Genomic DNA, 18,707 nt, shown 5'->3' on the forward strand with positions numbered 1-18,707 from the left:
AGGTGCCTCGGGTGAAAGATAGAGTGATTCAGTGCCAGCATCTATACAAAGGGTCAGTGGAATTGTGCAGGCACCAGTTACAAAAACAGGGGTGGAAGGTCCTATGAAAGTAGGGGAGTTAAGGGATTCAGCCCTATTTTGGAAATCAATAATAGCCTCTGATTTGAAGAATCTGCTAGACCTTCCATATGTCATCATATCACTTCAGAACAGTGGGTATCTCACTTTGAAAAGGTATATTCCGTAGGACCCCAGGAGGAGCCATGGGTAGATATACTGCCTAGCCCATCTGTATTTCCCATCAGTTTTTCGCTGGGTGAGGTTCATTTAAGTATAGAGCGGCTATTGCTAAATAAGGCCTCGGGCCCGAAGGAATACCCCCAGATCTGTTTTGTGATAATATCGAGGTCTGGGCCCCCCTTTTAACCCAAGTTTTTAATGCGGTAGCCTTAAAGGGGATGCTGCCCTCCTGGTCTACTGCCATAATTATTCCAATCTATAAAAAAAGGGGACAATGACAATCCTCATTCGTATCACCCGATCTCCCTTATTGATGCTGTTGTAAAGGTCTTGGGTCAGGTTCTTTTATGTAGATTGTCTGTGTGGGCCATAGATAACCAGATTTTAGCGGAAGTCTAATTTGGTTTCCGGGAAGGCATGTCAGCTACAGACCAGTGCCTCAATCCGTATCTTTTGACTGCCAAATACACACTGACACAACCGGGCGTCCTGGACTTAGCCTTTATGGACTTCATGTCTGTGTTTGATCATGTCAACAGAACTAAGCTATGGGATATCTTGATCTCCCTGGGAGGGGAACCTTCTATTGTCCATCTACTTATATCACTTCATGCCCAGACGGTTGCCACAGTGAGATATATACCTGGGGGGAGGGAACTCACAAATCATTTTAACTGCTTGAGGGGAGTGCGCCAAGGCTGCATTTTAGCTACAGTCTTAATTTCTGTATATATTAATGGCCTTGAGGCAGCCCTATTGGCACTTCAGTCGATTCTCCTAAAGTGGGGAGGAGAGACTTGTCAGCCTTACTCTATGCCGATGATGCAGTGTCTTAAAACTGTATAAATCCAAGACTATTGCGAAAGTTGTATATGGCAGTGAGGTGTGGGGGTATATCCCCTCTCATAGTTTACAGGTGGTGGAAAATAGGTTTTTACGGGTGGATTTTGTGCATCCCCCAAGGTACACCAGCTTCTGTCTATGAAGAGCTAGGGGTGGATTAGCTGGTAGATCAAGTGGCAATTAAACCATTACTTTGCTGGATAAATATCTGTTCACATGAAGATAAGTGTTTAAACCACTTGATTCTAGCAGATTGTTTGGCCATGGATTAGGGCTTTAAAATTCCCTGGATACATTATTTTAAGGAAACTGCACAGGTTAAAGCCCAGACCTTTTTTTGCACATGACACTTTACACCCTGGGGATTTGAATAGCACAAAAGAGGTATACTATAAATGTGTCACTGCCCAGCGCGAACATATTGAGCTTCGTAAACCTTTAGTGAGGGCTTATGTAATGTTAAAGTCTGTGCCAGGTATGGAGCCTTTTATCCTACGAAGGCTAGACAGTTGTTGTCTTCTGTTCCAATACTTCTTCCCAGGAATCATTCTTCCTGTCGTTATCGCCTCCTCCGTATGAGAACATCACTACCAGGTCTCTAATACAAAACAAGTGTCAATTCACTTTCTAGAGCCCATGATAGATTTTTTATTTTACGCTTTAGATTTAACCAACTCCACCATCTTTTAGCCTCACCAGTGGGATTTTTTACCCCATCCCAAAGAGGTCCCTGTTGCTGTGATCTTAGATCTCACAGGACACGCTCCATTTTGTTTTACTGTGTAAATTATTCTCAGTGCCAAGAAAACGATTCTTCCGGCTCTTACTTAAGACCTTACAGTTTAGACAGGCAAAAGTGGCACTTTTGCATTTACAGTTGCTACTAAAACCCCACACCCTCCTTGTTGTGATTAGTATTTGGAGATCAGCTTACAGATCTAGGTTATCAAGAATTGATTGAACCCCTATTGCATTGTATTTATGAGGTTAATACTGGTGGGATGGGGTACATAACCAAAGATTTGTGGGGTTCATAGTATTTTGCTTTGTCTTAACCCGTTGCTTACTTTTACCTGTTTTAACTGATTTTTGTGACTGTTTTATTGTATCTTTTTATGGATGTGTTGTCATCCAAATAAAGAATTATTATTATTGTTGCAAAATATGATTATGTTTTAAACATGCCAAAAAATCCACCTAAAAGTGAACTGAGATTCCAATCCTAAAAAAAGTATTGTTTTAGAGTACTGAATAGGTCTAGACCAAAGTCAAAGTTGTAAAATCTTGTTAACGCGGTGACTATACTAATTCGGCGCAGTGACAGGGAGCACTGGACACAAACAGAAGAAATTTACAGCTTCAACTGGTCTGCAACTTCAAATTTCCAACTGTGGGAATTATTGATGCTGGAAATGGAATTGTTCTCACTGTAGGTCTACTGGGACTTTCAAACCTTACTACCCAGAATCTTATGAATGACTGATTGTACTCAAAAGTCTCAGATGGCATGTGACCAACTGGACTAGGGGACCCACTTTCCCCGCTGGTTCGTAGCTGTAACGTGATAAACAGGATTCCGGGCTAAGGACAAATTGCACCTTTAGATTTTGAATTCCCAGAAACTGTAATAAATTATTTAAATATTGCCGGAACCAGAGCGACTGGTGTTAAGAATCCTAACGCTACTGTAAGGCTTGGAGTAGGTGCAACCACCCATGCTCCTATCAGGCCGATAATGACATATGCTTGCTCCCGCTATCATGTAAGCAGACACAGTGCAGGTTTCCCACAACCTTAGCTCACAAGAATGGGAATCCTAGTAAGCTGTCTTGTCAAAGTAGGACAGCAGATCTCTTTTCGATTTTAATGTGAATTCAAAGAACTTTTTGAGACCTAGTTCTTACCAGTGTGGAGTAGGGAGGGCTGAACAAGTGGGAACCTAGGAACAAATGTAAACAAGTGCCAGCTTCAAAAATCATAACCCAAGCCAATCAGTGGTGGGCACATCTTTGTGGGCACATACCTAACATAACATAACATAACATAGGCTATACTTTCCTGAACCCGTGTCTCGCATACACCTCTCAAATGAACACAAGGGAGTGGGCACTGATGGTCACTTGGAACCAGGTAGTCAGTAGATTTGACCCTCATGGTACCCACATTCCCAGGCTGATCTCATTTTTTTTTATTTCCTTAGGTCTCTGCTCTAGGTCTTTGTTGCATGTAGAAACTAAGTAAAGGAGAAACGGTTTGGGGGCTCTGAGGTGCAGCACCGATGCATGCTCCAAGGACAAGGAAGCCTAAACCTTCTGTACAGAACCGCCATTTTGTGTGGAAACAACCAAATATCTCCACATGAAAATTTTAAAATGAAGATACTATACATGTAATATTTATGAGAATGTTAAGCAACATGTTCAATATTTGAAATGAATGCTGTATCCCAGGAAGATGTCTATCAGCACAAACATTGTTTTGTTTGTTGTACACCCATGGCTATGTTAAACCTTAAGTGATACAACATGAGCACATTGCACTAGCAGGATTCTTCCAAAGCCAGGGATTCGGACTACGGGAACAAGTGCACAGTATACAGTCAGAGGCATAAAACAGTTCCTCTCAGCTTTCGCGCTTAGTATGCCCATGCACTTATATATGAAGCGGCCTATACTGTGTGCCGCTGAGGCGGCTAGCATCGCATGGTAAGGCCTCACTCCTTTCCTCCGTGGGTATTTTGTACTGCTTCTGCCCTACCTTGTTCAAATGTAGCCCTCATTCCCCTAGCTAGCATCTCTACTCCCTCAGACAGTTAATAGTACGCACTAAAGAGGCTCATTTCCGAACCTAACCTTACCGTATAAGCATAATTACATGTTTAATTGACACTGGCAGTGCCACTGAAAGTGTCACACTTAAGCCCTGTAATGTCACACATAAGCACACACTGAATACAGAAGTGTCACACATAGGTAAACTGGAAACTTTACAGCAATGGTCTAACCCCTGATACGTGACACTTGGCAGAGCCAGGGTATCAGGATGAAGGTCTCCACACTTCAAAGGGCTGCTTGTATCATTTCATAAGTTGATCACTTGTAACTGTAGCTCAACATCAAATATTTGTAGCATAAAATCCCCCTGCCACTGTGCTTCAAACTCTTTTTGGTATGGTAGCAGACTCAAGTGTAATATTGAAGACCCTTCATTCTTACTGTGATTTTGCTGTGATTTGTTGACCTCTCATTGTGCAAAGTTTTTAAAAAACTTTTCTTCTCTTTTGTTCTTTAATCTGTGATCAGTTCTATTCATTTCAATTGTACTTTTTTTGTTTTCCTTTTTACAGACTGCCTGGCCTGTGCATTTATTTAGCACCACATACACTGTGCGGGGGGACTTCTCTTCTTTTTCAATGATTCTCAGAAAAGGTATGTTTTCCAAAGACATGCATTTATACTTCTTGATAGTGCAATGGATACACATTTTTCATACATATAGATATGTCAATGAGTGATCATGTGGCTTAAAAGGAACGGAGTTCCAAACTGAAGGCGCTTGGAAGAATAATCTTTAAAGGGCAGCACTACAGACAGACTTTCAACTGTAGTGCACCGATTGCTTTCTAGGTAATTGGGCAAGTTTCTGCCTGTGAGGTAGGCGGGTGCTAGCCAGCTGCAAATAGACTTCCAAGGAAGGCAAGTGACGTCAGAACCCACAGGAATCCAGTGAAGTAGCATTCTACCTTGGGAGGTAGGCCCACCACTTAATAGGTGACAAATCACATGGGCTGCTGCGCCTTGTGTTCTCATAACTTGGGAGTTAGTGGCACAACTCCAAAGGACATTTTAGTAGCTAAGAGGAGAATCAACCATGGCACACTGACTCCACTTAGGCTGGAGTCTTGGTTCCATTATCTGATCTTCATTCACAAATTAAATGAAGTTTTTGATACACACTGGGCTTGTTATCCATCTTGCGGACTACAAGGCATATTTAATCCAACCACGTAATTCACCACATCCATGCGGAAAACCAGGTCACATAACTATATATTTAGCCTCAATCATTCAGGCCCTAAACACGCTTAAACACTCAATTCAAGTCAATTCAATATTGCTTTATTTCGATTTTGGATGCAAATCATAAAAGCATACAAAGAGATAGACATATACATGTGCATAAATAAATACAATCAAATAACCCTTTATAAAACAATTTTTAAAATACAATATTTACAGTTTAAAATATTAAACGATTAGCAACCAACGAATTGAATTCAATTTTAAAAACTTGACGTTGCATATTACAGTGTTAAATTTCAGATTTAAGTGTTATAACATGTACAATCTAAAGTCATACGGTGGCGGACAAGACATTTGAGAAAGCTAGCCACTAAGCATACCAGCCGCTCACCCTGTAACAGTTGTAGAAAAAGCAATGCTGGACGATATTGTATAAAGCCAGTACTCCTTAAAAGAGGTATCAGCCATTTTTTCCTGAGTTTGTGATAAAAATTACAGAACAAAATGGTGTGGGAAGTAGATTGGGAAGAGACACCATCACAAGGACAGGGCAACAGCACTTTTGTCCAATTGTTTCTAGAAGGAAATGCAACCAATCTATAAAAAGAATTCATCCTGAACCTTACAAGAAGATGACACTCATAACTCGTGGTGTTGTAGGTGAGGTACGGCTGTATAGCGGGTACCGCTTGTATAAGCAAGGTGTGAATAACAGAAGGTTTGGTGATTTCACTCATCAATCTCAAATCCTCTAGATGAGACAGACATTTCTTTTTTAGAACCTTTCTCGGTACCTCACGAATTAGGGAGGGATTTAGATAATATTGATCCCACCCCAAATCATGGAAGAACCTTGCTATATACCGCAACCACCTTGAGTTATTAGCGTTATCCATTTTCAAGCAGTCAGAGAGAATAAATTTAGTTAAGGTTGCCTTGTCTGAGGTCCAAATCCTATGCCACAATAACAGGGGTTCAATTTTTGCTAGGTCCATTACATATGCGAGACCCAGCTCAGTGTGACAAGCAAAAGTACCCGAGCTGCCAGGCACTCCAAGAAGGAACCTTAAAAAAGAGTTTTCTACCCTTTGGATACTATCAAGGGCCACAAAGCCCCAAAGACCAGCTCCATACAAGGCCACAGATAGACATTTGGCTTTGTATATCATAATAATTTCTGGGGGATCTCTCTTTCCCAGCTTTTTGGTGAAATTAATTAGGGCTGCTGTGGTTCTTAAAAAAAGCAATTATCGTGTTTCCACAGCTGCTGTCCACGAGAGTTTGTGGTCAATTGTTATACCCAAGTAAGAATATTTATCAGTAATCTCTATCTTTTCCTTGTTGAGGTAGATCCCCCTCATTTTATTTTTACGACCTGAACCTACCCTCATAACAAAGGTTTTGCTAATATTTATTTTCAGATCCAAACCTGCCATAAACGTGGAGTATCTGTCCAGGTTTTTTTGAAGTTCGAGGGGGGTACGGGCTAGTATGACTGTGTCGTCAGCATAAAGGAGTGCAGGAATTGAGCGATTGTTCACCATTGGGAGATCCTGGCACCCCTTCAGCATCTCTCTTTCCAGCCCGTTCGTATACAATGTAAAGAGGAAGGGTGCCAGGACACACCCTTGCCTCACCCCTCTTTCTATTGGAAACTCCGCCGTCAGCTCCCCCCCCATCCCATAGCGGACTTTTGCTGTAGCATTTGTGTAAAGTTCTCTCAGGAATTTTATTGCATTCGGTGGTGCACCCATGTCGATCAATATAGACCAAAGTTTGGAGTGGGAGACACAATCGAATGCGGACGATAAGTCCACATAGACCATGTACAGGTCTCCTCCTTTGATGGAAACGTATTTATCAATCAGGAGGGAAAGATTTAAGGCCTGTTCAGTAGTCCCCAAGCCTTGACGAAACCCGTATTGTAGGTCTGAAATGATTCTGCCATCATCTGCCCAATCTTGTAATAGTTCTAAAATTACTCGACCAGCCACTTTACCAAAGGAGTCTAGAAGAGAGATTGGGCGATAGCAAGAAACCGACCCTCTGTCCCCTTTTTTAAATATGGGAACTAACACGGACCTCGACCAGGATTCCAGTAGACCAATGTTGCAAGTTACATTCAGAACTCTGGTTAGAACAGGGGTCCAAAGGTCCATTTGGGCTTTGAACAGATCGATTGGGACACCATCAGGACCCGGCGCCTTCCCATTTTTGCTAACTTTCAGAGCCTGTTCAATTTGCATTGGTGTAAACTGTAGGTCAATTGGATAAAAGCTAGGTGGATCAATGGGTCTGGGGTCCTGTCCGATTTGAGAATCCGAAATAAGAGAAAAAATCTTAGAGAAATGTTGGACCCAATCTTTCTCTTCTATTGCTACTTCTATTTTTGGAAGCTTGTTATTGTCGGTTAAGAAAGGGGATTTGACCACTTGCCAGAAGGCAGCCGAATTCTTATAAATGCAGCTTTCGTGCAATTGGTCCCATAATTGGTTTTTTAATTCCTGTTTTCTAATTTAAGTGCAGAATTGTATGTCTTCCGTAATTCTTTTACCTCTTGTGAGATCCTAACTGGTTTCCTCAGGGCAGTTTTTAAATTAGAATAGGCAGCCGTGCAAGCATGGTTAAATCAGCCCTTTTTCTGTGTGGTTTTATGTTTTACTTCAATCCACAAAACCTCATTAATTACTTTTATAATTGCCTCAAAGTTGGTAATGATTTCTTGATCTGTTACATCCAAGCTAAGACATTTCGTGAGATGAGGGAAGGCCCTTGCTACCACTTGCTTTGTTATTTCTGTGGGGACTATTTTCCCCCATTTCAAAGCGTAACCATTTATTCTGTTTAAGACCAAGTTGTTTTGTGCTAAAATGGAGCTTTAACCGCTTCTTGGATTCTGGGACAATGGCATTGAGATGCTAATTGGAGTGTGGTCACTTAATGCAGTTTTATGTGAAGTGAACACTGCTTTTGCCGACCTTTCGCCATTTGAGACCAGGATATAATCTATGACTGTTTGGTGCCCCCTCCCATGAAATGTTGGAGTAAGTAACAAATCTGCCTTATTAAGAATATTTGCTACAACTAAGTCTAATTCAAACATTGTTTCGTTGAGGAGGTTACCTAAGGTGGAATGCCTAAAGTGTGTGATTGGGTTGCTGGCTTCATCTAGGATACCACAACTATCATTTTTTCCAGAAATACATGGTCCCAGATTAAACCCCCCCCCCCAAAATAATTACCTCCTCCTTGACTGCCTTTCTCTTGCGAGCTAGTAGTATAGAGCGAATCAGGGATCCCACATTCAGTGCTTCAAGATCTGACAGGTTGTTATAGAAATTTACTACAAGGAAGTTATCCTTATTATTGAAGCATAACCTTAGAATCTGGAAATGTGTGTCTAATTTAATAGGCACAACTTCAGTTGTGTTGAGGAGGTTTGCAACATAAATTGTTAGACCTCCTTTCGCTCTGCCTGAAGTAGATGGTTGGGCAGGTGAGAAATAGGTCTTAAAACCCTCCATATGTATCACAACACATGCCCAAGTCTCCTGTATTGCTATAATGTCAAATTTGGGGATAAAGTCCACCCATTTATCATTAGTCACTTTGGCCCACTGACCTGCCACATTCCAAAATAGAACTGTGACACAATGTTTTTTCTCAACCCCTGTATGTCCCCCATTGTCTGATGTCAGTCTATTAGTGGTTTTAGGGTTTAAGTCCTGTTTAAAGGTGGACGCTATGGAAGAATGGTTCTGACCCGCGGTCAGAGTCGCGAGGTCAATCACTATATCCTGCGAACAGGTTTGCTTTGGGCATTGAGTGAGTAAGATGGCCTTAGGGGATTGTTCCATAGTCGTAAACGACACCTTTTGTGGGCTGTCAGAAGTGTTGTTAGGTAAAATCCCAGAATCAAGTCAGTCAACTCCCTCCATGCCTGAAAAGACGGCATAACGATTGTACACGGGAATGGGATGGTTAAATTGCTGGTGGGAAAAGAACCTAGGACAACCTTCCAAATATAAAAATGGAGGCCTAAACCAGTCACTCTGGTTTCGGAATGGGGGCCCTGTGTGATTGCTCTGGGGATGAAACAGGGACCTGACATTACTTACAGGGGCCATTAAACCTCTGGGATAAAAGTATGTCAAATCGCGTGCAGTAATTACATTACTGCCATTTTGGGGAATCCAATTTATAATATGTCCAACAGCTCTTTCGTCCTTAAAATGTATTACTATAATGTCCCCCTTTATATCTTTTTTCCTTTTTCCTAGCCAGGGAAGACGTCTGACATACAGAATTTGCCGTTTATATTTGGAGGGAGTGGGCGATTCTGTTTTAGCCAAAAGATGTCTTTGTTTCTCAGTTGGTATTCAACTTCTGCGCTACCCTCCTCTAGAGGTGGCACGCCAGTAAGAACCGCCACATATGGGACTGATTCCGGTGGCAATTCCACTATGGGCCTTTTAAGTGGAATTTCCCTCACAGCATTTTCTTGGTCATTCACTTTTGGAACACTCCAGGGAGGGTTCGATTTTCCACTCACTAGGGCCTCCTTCTCTTTTCTTGTTATGTTTATATTTGGCTCTATTGTTTTAGGGGGGATTAATTTTGTCACTTTTATTTTAGGTGGATTCATAGTTTTTGTTTCTTTTTGAATCGTGATATTTGGGGCTGGGACAGATATTGGGGGGCTGGTGTGAACTTTTGTAGGTCCTTAGTGGCCTCTTTAATTTCCCCAATGACTTGTTCCAGCTTTCCCAATTGTAGGGCTATTCTTTTTAGCCTCTCTGCTAGTGGCAATATGAGGGATCTAATTAAATGTTCCATATTGCCCACTAGGTCAGTGGTGGACGAGTCTTTTAATAGAACGTGTGTTGGTGTAACTACTACAGATGTTAGGGATGGATTATCTAAGGAGCTTTTGGTGTTCCCCAAGTTGGTATGGGTGGTCTTATTTTTATGTAGACCACTGCCCCTCTTCCACCTTTTTTTTGGGGGGGGACCTTGGACTTGGTTGGGTTTATGTGTCTTTTTTACTTTTTGAATTAACTTAACTTTAGGTAAAGGTGTATCTAACAGAACTTTGACCTCTGGGATCGGGTTAGAAGAAGATGTTGAGACATTTATTGTCGGGTGACTAAATTCAGCTAGTGTAGGGGATCTATCCTGGAAAAGTAGTGGGATACTGTTATTAGGGGATTCAGCACAGCCCTCCTTTTCGTGAATGGGACTAGGGACGGGTGAAATAGCTTGCTGCAACGTGCCCAGAGACGAACGCTTATTCTTAATGAGCTCCACTGAGCGGCGTCTCTCGGTCCGTCGCTCTGCAAGCATAGTTTCTATGTCAGTGTCTGAGCCAACCCTGAAAATGTAATTATCGAGTGTACCTCGATTAATTCCTCCAGGCAATTGTGATTTTTCCTTTTGGAGGGACGACATTATAACAATTAGTAGTGGGTGGGAGAACCTAATTAGAACACGCTTCAACTCTAATCAATGAACTCAGGTCAATTTCTACTAAAGCATTTTACTACAAGAAACCATTTAGAGTTTTATAAGTGGATGTGCTTACTCAGTGATTGTAATGACATCAATATACTGATGGAAAGGGAAGGGGCCCAGCCCGGCGCTCCCGCGCAGCGGCAGACAATAGTCAAAATATAGGGCGGGCAGGTGCCAGTTGGCGGGTCTCGCTGGTAGCGCTGGACCAGGTGATGACAATCAAGCAGGGACTCTTGGGAGATTGAGTCCCTGCTACACTGCTCCTCGCGCCTCACAGCAGACACAGGCGTTCCTGATTGATGGATTCAGCCGCCCAGTACCGCCAATCCAGGTAGGGAAATCCTTACCGGCGCAGCGGCACCCGCGAAGCGGGTGCGGCAAGATTTAGCGTTAGAGCGCCAAACCAGTCCTCTTACAAAAAAATAAGCATTCCACTCCTAGTGAAGCAATCTCACGAGGTGTCCCAGGGTCAGCAGGATAGCGTGGAGTTTTTGTCCCGTGCAGGCGCCAGTGGGCGGATCTCGCTGGTAGCGCTGGACCAGGTGATGACAATCAAGCAGGGACTCTTGGGAGATTGAGTCCCTGCTACACTGCTCCTCGCGCCTCACAGCAGACACAGGCGTTCCTGATTGATGGATTCAGCCGTCCAGTACCACCAATCCAGGTAGGGAAATCCTTACCGGCGCAGCGGCACCCGCAAAGCGGGTGCGGCAAGATTTAGCGTTAGAGCACCAAACCAGTCCTCTTACAAAAAAATAAGCATTCCACTCCTAGTGAAGCAATCTCACGAGGTGTCCCAGGGTCAGCAGGATAGCGTGGAGTTTTTGTCCCGTGCAGGCGCCAGTGGGCGGGTCTCGCTGGTAGCGCTGGACCAGGTGATGACAATCAAGCAGGGACTCTTGGGAGATTGAGTCCCTGCTACACTGCTCCTCGCGCCTCACAGCAGACACAGGCGTTCCTGATTGATGGATTCAGCCGCCCAGTACCGCCAATCCAGGTAGGGAAATCCTTACCGGCGCAGCGGCACCCGCGAAGCGGGTGCGGCAAGATTTAGCGTTAGAGCGCCAAACCAGTCCTGTTACAAAAAAATAAGTGTTCCACTCCTAGTGAAGCAATCTCACGAGGTGTCCCTCAGGTGTCACTCAGATGAAGCTGCATGCTCCCAATGTCTATGCTCCTTTCCTAGGCACTGAGGTAAACACTATTATTTCTAGCTGCTCTCCAGGAGCTTCTCCAGCCGTCCCTATGGATGCTACAAAAATATATAGAAAGGCAATATAAAAGGTGTGTGGGCCAAAGTGATGCTGTAGCTGCCCTGCATTCCTATGGTTTCATCAAAATGTGAACAAGTGGAGAACTTTGAGTGGAGAGATCGACAGCTGGCTCATACTTGACAAATAAGTCTTGAACACAACTAACCCCTTAGACAATGGAGCAAGGACCCACTATTTCACTCACCAAGTTTGACAGCCCTAACAAGTAGTGACATACAGCACATGAATCCCTTAATGCTGCTTATAAGTTATAGGGTCAAGCCTACACTCACTCTCCTTATTTATTTATTGATGCAATTTTATATAGCTTGTACTTTACCCATAGGTGTTAGAGCGCTCTACAATAGAGTGAAGTACATGCATGAGAAATTCCAAGTAAAGTGGTAGAGGTGACAAAATGTATAACTACTACAGTTACTCATGGTGAGGGTTACAGATTTGCAAATTACATATTAACTAAATATAGTATATATTTAGTGAGGTTTAGTTTTGTACGGTACAGGCCAAGGGTATGTATTTGTAAGGTGCACCTGTTTCCAATAAAGCGACCTTTTATACACCAACAAGCTGGTCTTTGGTATGTGCTGCCCCCCCACCCCATTATGGGCCCAATGTTAATGTTAATGTTATGGGGGATTTGTAAAGCGCGCGGCTACTCCTAGAAGTGTCCCGGCGCTGAGAAATCCCCTTTAGAAAGAGGGACCCTAGTCACTCACAATCCTACACAGCTTCATTACTGATGGAACAGCCAGTTCTTAAGTTGGCGTCTAAAGCTAAGCATCTCTGGTTCTTGTCTAAGGGAGAGAGGCAAAGAGTTCCAAAGTCTACCCACTACCACCTGGAAGGCTATTCAAATGACTCGCCATGTGAGTCCTAGACCCAACTAAAGAGATCCCTCTGGCTGCCGCATTTTGCACAACCTGTAGGCGGGCCAGTAAATAATTTGGGATGCCCAGGTATAATACATTGGCATAGTCCAGCCTTGACATAATCAAGGCTTGGACTACCGTCTTCCTGTGGGACAGTGGCAGCAGTGGTAGAAAGTTCCTCGTCATTTTTAGGAGCCTAAAACATGTGCCAGCCACCATTGAACCTGCGACTTCATAGAAAGATCTGAATCAAGCATGACTCCAAGATTTTTCAAAGTGGTGACAGGACTGGATGGAGAAGGATGATCATGGGGCCACCAATTCCGCCACTCATCACCCAGGGTGTGACCAAAAAAGATAATTTCAGTTTTGGTGGAATTGCATGACAGTTGGTTCTGTCGAAACCAATCAAACACTTTAGTCAGGCAATGGTGTATTAAACTTTCATTTAGCGGCTCATCCTTTTCATATGTGAACAATAGTTGTGAGTCATCGGCGTAGGTTATAACCTTTGCCCCGAGTTTCTCCACTAGAGGTACCCGTGGTGCCATATAAATATTAAAAAGAGTTGGGCTCAAAACTGAGCCCTGAGGCACTCCAACATTCACCGAAGGAATATCAGCTGAAAAAGGTGGGGACCAGACAAATTGCTGACGGCCTTCCAAAAAATAAGCAAACCACCTAAGAACCGTGCCCCCGAGGCCACATTCCCTGAGTCTCTGAAGGAGTCTTCCATGGGGCACAGTATCAAAAGCTGCCGAGAGGTCCAGCAGTATTAAGACTTCCTTACCTCCATTGTCCAGTCCCAGGACTTCTAGGGATTCTGACCTGCATCCAAGATAGAGCCGTCCATGCTTATGTTTATCTGAAGCAGATCTTGTTTGTATTGTGCCAGGGATGCAAGGTTGGAGACTGATAAGGCAGGACTGTTTGCAGTTTGCCTCAAGACCTACCATTGCCTGTTCTATTGTGCTCAGGACACTTTTAGAACACTCAGTCCTATTTTGATTGTGAATTTCTTTATAGTGATTTTGAAGTAAAGTTCCTACACATGTTCTGTGTCATTATCAGTACCTTACAAAGGCATACAGTTGGTAAGTTTGTAAAAAATAATCTTTTAATCATACTTTGCTATATTTTGGCACATTTTCTCCATATTTTAGTTGGCATCAGTTTCCATGTCCTTATGTCCCTGACCTGGCAGCAGCTTCTCCAACCCTCAAAGAACACCACAACCCTCCACCCTTCAATGGTAGTGTAAATCCCTGTGGATTACCAAAACTGACAAAGCATTAACAACTATCAATGGCCATGGACACTTCAATTCAGCAATGCAGCTGTCCATGGGGCCTGAGCTGGTGCAAGGAAATAAAGAAATGAAACAGAAGAACTTGAAAAACATCCACAAAAAGGGGCGGCACTAGAGGAATTTAGGACAACATTTGCAACAAGCATTGCCAATGCCAATGCTTTAAAGGAATGTTGTATGGTAATGTGAAGCATTACAAGTAAATAGCATGGAAATGAATATGTATTTGTATGGAAGCAAAGAACTGAAGAACAATATTGGTGTAGGTTAACGATCATATGACCATTGCACTGTCAAGTCAGACATATACATCCATGTAGGTTAATGGCTACCCTCCTCCCCTCTGTGCTGATGCCACAAAAATACACCATCATTTATCTAGGTTTCTGAGACATTTAAATAGCAGTACAGTGCCATGTGTGTGCCCCAGAAAGTTGAAGCTCAGGCAGCTAAATAAATAATATTAATACAGCTGTTTAGAGGGCAAGCACATTTTGTGGAACCACACTTCTACCCAATTAAAACATGTTCTCCTGGCTTCAGATATGTGGGCGGAGCCAACGCCCCTCTCAAGTAATGCTCAAATAATCGTCTTGTGACATCTCCATTGTCAAGTCTGACTATAAAAATGGAGGAATTTGAGACATTCGAAACAAATAGAGCATTTGGAAATATTGGTTTAGGGACATCATTGTAAACTTCAAGTGTACCCGCAGTCAGAGTGAAGTACAATTTATATTAAGCTACCAAAGCACTATTCAGAATATTAAGGGACATTTTGACTATTAATTGTAATGGATTTATTAAAACAGATTGGTTGCAAACACCGACTCTGAAGTTAGAAGATCTGACTCAACTATTTTATGAGCATGTGATACCAATTGTATCCAAATCAGGGCTTCAGACTTTACTCCCAGTCAGACACTCCTCTTCTGGCATACATGCAGTCACTGCCACTAAAGCAGGTTGCAGTCCAGACCCTTGGATGCCTCGTCAGTACAGGCTCACAAAAATACAATGTCGCGCCGAATTTCCTGGGCACGGTAATTGTAGCAGCGCTAGAGACAGCAGGAACTCTGCACAAACATATGAGACTACATGAGTTATTTGCCAGGATTGATAATGGTGCTCTGCTTGCACCGTGCATGTGATGTGATCCGGACCGTTCTTTGCACTGTGTCCAGTCTATTAATCTGGCACCAAGTGAAAAGGCAGGTCACAAGGATTGTAGAAATCCTTCCGCATAAATATTCATGAGGAAGAGTGCCTTGTGCAAATTCTTGTGACTAGCTGGAAATGCAGAGAGGGAGGCCTGCAACCGACAGGTGGCCTCTCACTCTGTGCTCACATGCACAGGGCTCCAACGTGGTAAAGGAAGCAGCTTCTCCCGCCACCACAGACTTTGAAGGACAGAAGGTCTGCTTCCGCGATGCAAAGGAGTGCCAGAGGCAGTCAGCATCCTTCAGTGCTGGGACTTGCATAGCACAAGGAGGGCCGTGAATGCCTCTTTGCGACCCCCGTTTGTCCATACACACTTTCGGATAGCAGGAGGAATGAGGTCCCTCTGTAGGGAGTGTATTACGTACTTTACCTACTTAAAGGGAAAGGCAAAACATAAAAGGAAATATATTACAACAAAAAACGCATAATGCAAGCGCAGAATTCTTATTAAACGGGTGAGTTCGTTTTTATTTTGCCATGCAAGAGAATTTCTCTAGGTTATCGGAAATCCTTTTGTCTCCAAAACATGCGTAAGTTTAGCTGCTATAAGCCATAAGTTAGTATTGCAGGGAAAACGGAAGCTGCGTTTTAGCAAAATTCTCTTGACTGAAAATTTAAATAATGAACTGTATAAACGAACAACTGTATGTGTTCAAGGCCATCTATAGGTCTGTTTTCCCAACATGCAGCAAGACATGCCGAGTGGGTAGACCTCCTTACCTGCTGCACCAGAATGGTAAAACAGGTGGAGGCCTTCTGCATATTCTTGGGAAGGAGTTTTGCTGAAGAAGGCAGTTCCCTCAGGGGTGATTGCTTGTTCTGTGTTAAAGGGTGGTTGGCTGCTTTCTCCACGGTCCTTCTCTACTTCTGGAGACGTTCTAGAGCGGATGGATGTAAACAGCTGAAGAAACCCATTTGTCTCTGTTGCGATGTTGGATTCTGTTGTGTCTTCCAACTCCACTTCTATGTCTGTAGACGGCACAAGGCTATGGGATGATGTCCGAAGAGTGGAAGTGGTCGCCTCTGTTGTAGCACGGGGTGTGCTGACCTCTTCCAAGCTTACATCTACATCGAAAGGTGTGTAAAGGCCAGGGGATGTAGGCCTCCTAGGAGGTAGAATTTCCTCTTTTGTGAAGAATGCACTTGTAGTGCCTTCCAAGTCTATTTCTTCCACTAATGAAAAACATAAAGGGCTATAGTTAACACCTAGACTTCTCCAACAGAAACAAAACGGAGCGCTAATACTAATGACACAAACCTCCAGGAGGGTGCCTCTCAGCTGATGTGGCTTAAAGACAGAGATGTACTGCAAAGCAGACAAAACTCCTCAAATGCCTCATTATAATGTGTTACACAGCTCTGAAATTAGCAGGTTCAATGCTGTTATGGCTTTATCGATTAAGGCTCAAAATTCTTTCTCTGTAGCGATCTGCTCTGGTTATCTTCCATGTGAGATTGAGTTCACAATAATAGTCTTTAATTGTGCCTAGAGTCTGAGGAAACACCATTGCATATTCAGTTGGTTTATTAAAGGACCAAGAATTACAATATAAGATTATTAGATGGTGTCCTTCTGCCAAGATTTAGGGTAGTCACACCAAAATTGGTTGAACACAAGCTGGTGAGTGCTGCTGTGGAGGCGAACAATTTACACCTAAAACAGCTCAGTTGTGCATAGATTTCCATTTGGCCAACCCTGTGTGAGTGGAGGCTACTTTTGAACTTTTTTGTTATTGCTATACCACATTTCTATATTCTATTCAGGGAACCCCCTGACTGGGTTGTGTTGCATGCTACAAAAATGAATGACGATGATGATGATGATGGAGGATGATGATGAAGATGATGATGATGATGATAAGGACGACAATGATGATAATGATGACTAGGAAAATTGTAACAATAACAAAGTGAGGAATTTTGGCTTTGTTGCTAAATTGCCAACCATGAATCCCGCAGACATGAGGTCCCGTTCCAACTCTCAGGTTTAGCCACATTTCATGATTTTTGATCAAGCTAATTCATCTGTATGGGTTTCAGTTTCCATAACTGTGGCAACTGGAAACATATAGTAATGGTTTAAATGCTACCCTCAACTGCTGAATAAATAACTGAAGCTTGGCATTGACATAGTGATTAAAACATCAGCGAGGAATAGCTGCCCAACAATAATAGATCTTCCACTAGAGCAATTTTTTGTGAATAGATTCAAAGGACATGCAATGCTAACTGTAGCCTCGATTTATCATAAAAATGTAATAAATGAGTAATAATAAATGAGTAAACCGTATATACCTAAATAGACAGGTTGTTGTCAGGGCTTTCTAAAGTTGGTCAATGAATGCCAAAGCCATGCCAGATCTTCAGATGTACCCCTGCTTGTGTAAAGGATTCTCATTTGGACACATTGTACGGAAACATATCTCGTGGCTTTAGACACCCCTGTGTCAATGGTCACAGAATACTGATCTCTACTTCATTCTTCATCCAGTCACACTGTCATAAAGCGATCTATGATAAGATTCTTGTTACAGTGAATACTTCTGGTATCTCTCTTGTGTGTAGGATCTACACTTCAGTTACATCACCATTGCCTCGACTAGTGGTTCTGAGACTTACCACAAAGAGAGTTGACACATTTGTTGTTTGCTGGACACTTGGAGCAGGGGAGTCCTTTGGTGTAAGGCTTTCTTCCCACCACGTTACCCCTGCAAGAAGATTGACATGTTATGATGGAAATGCTGCCATTATTCTCACAGGGCACTTTTATATACAACAGATATCATTTCAGTTTGTACTACAAGCGCCCAACTCGACAAACTTCTGAAATCATTAAAAACTGTAATGAAAAGCTAAATTCAAAACCGAAAGTATTCTCAATGACAAATACACTATTTGAAGCGAACACTTTCTCTTTTTTTGACACTCACTTTGAAGAGTCAATGAGAGATAGAATTCACTGGTGGTTTGTATCGAACACTTCATTTGTACAAGCAACAGGTCTATGAAAGTCTTCCAGCAATAGTGTGTTTTATCCAAAACGTGTCACTTCGAAAATTCTCTACAGAGTAGTGATTTAGCCTCCTGTGTGAAATCACTAGTTACCATAGTAATGTGTGCAGCCTTTATAATTGTTTGCATACGGTTTTTTGTAAACGACTGGGAGAGATATCATCATGAATCTGAGGGAACTCTCTACAGCTGTACAATTTCACTGGGTAGTAATCTTAACTTACTTGTAATCTTAAATCTCCAACATTCGTTAAATTCATGAACCTTAGTAAATACTGACAAACAATCCTGGTCAACTACCAAACTCCTTCTCAGTTCAAAGAAAATGAATGGAAATGGCCCTGGAGGGCCTGTTCCAATACAGTACTGTCGGGCACTGATGCCAAGCCAGGGTCAGTAGAAGGTT

The 18,707-nt window shown here is 42.7% G+C and overlaps 1 protein-coding gene across 1 annotated transcript in view; it reads right to left on the minus strand.

Moving 5' to 3' along the window:
• Nucleotides 1-18,707, minus strand: part of LOC144755440 (uncharacterized) — a 198,033-nt gene that overhangs the window by 12,944 nt on the left and 166,382 nt on the right. The window contains exons 4-5 of the mRNA XM_078644354.1: nt 17,909-17,997; nt 16,010-16,462 (exon numbers count right to left, since the gene is read on the minus strand). Coding sequence (XP_078500480.1) covers nt 16,010-16,462; nt 17,909-17,997 — 542 coding nt within the window. The remainder of the gene's footprint in view (nt 1-16,009; nt 16,463-17,908; nt 17,998-18,707) is intronic.

This window comes from Lissotriton helveticus, chromosome 5_1 (genome assembly GCF_964261635.1).
Source record: "Lissotriton helveticus chromosome 5_1, aLisHel1.1, whole genome shotgun sequence".
In the NCBI taxonomy this organism is placed as follows: domain Eukaryota; kingdom Metazoa; phylum Chordata; class Amphibia; order Caudata; family Salamandridae; genus Lissotriton; species Lissotriton helveticus.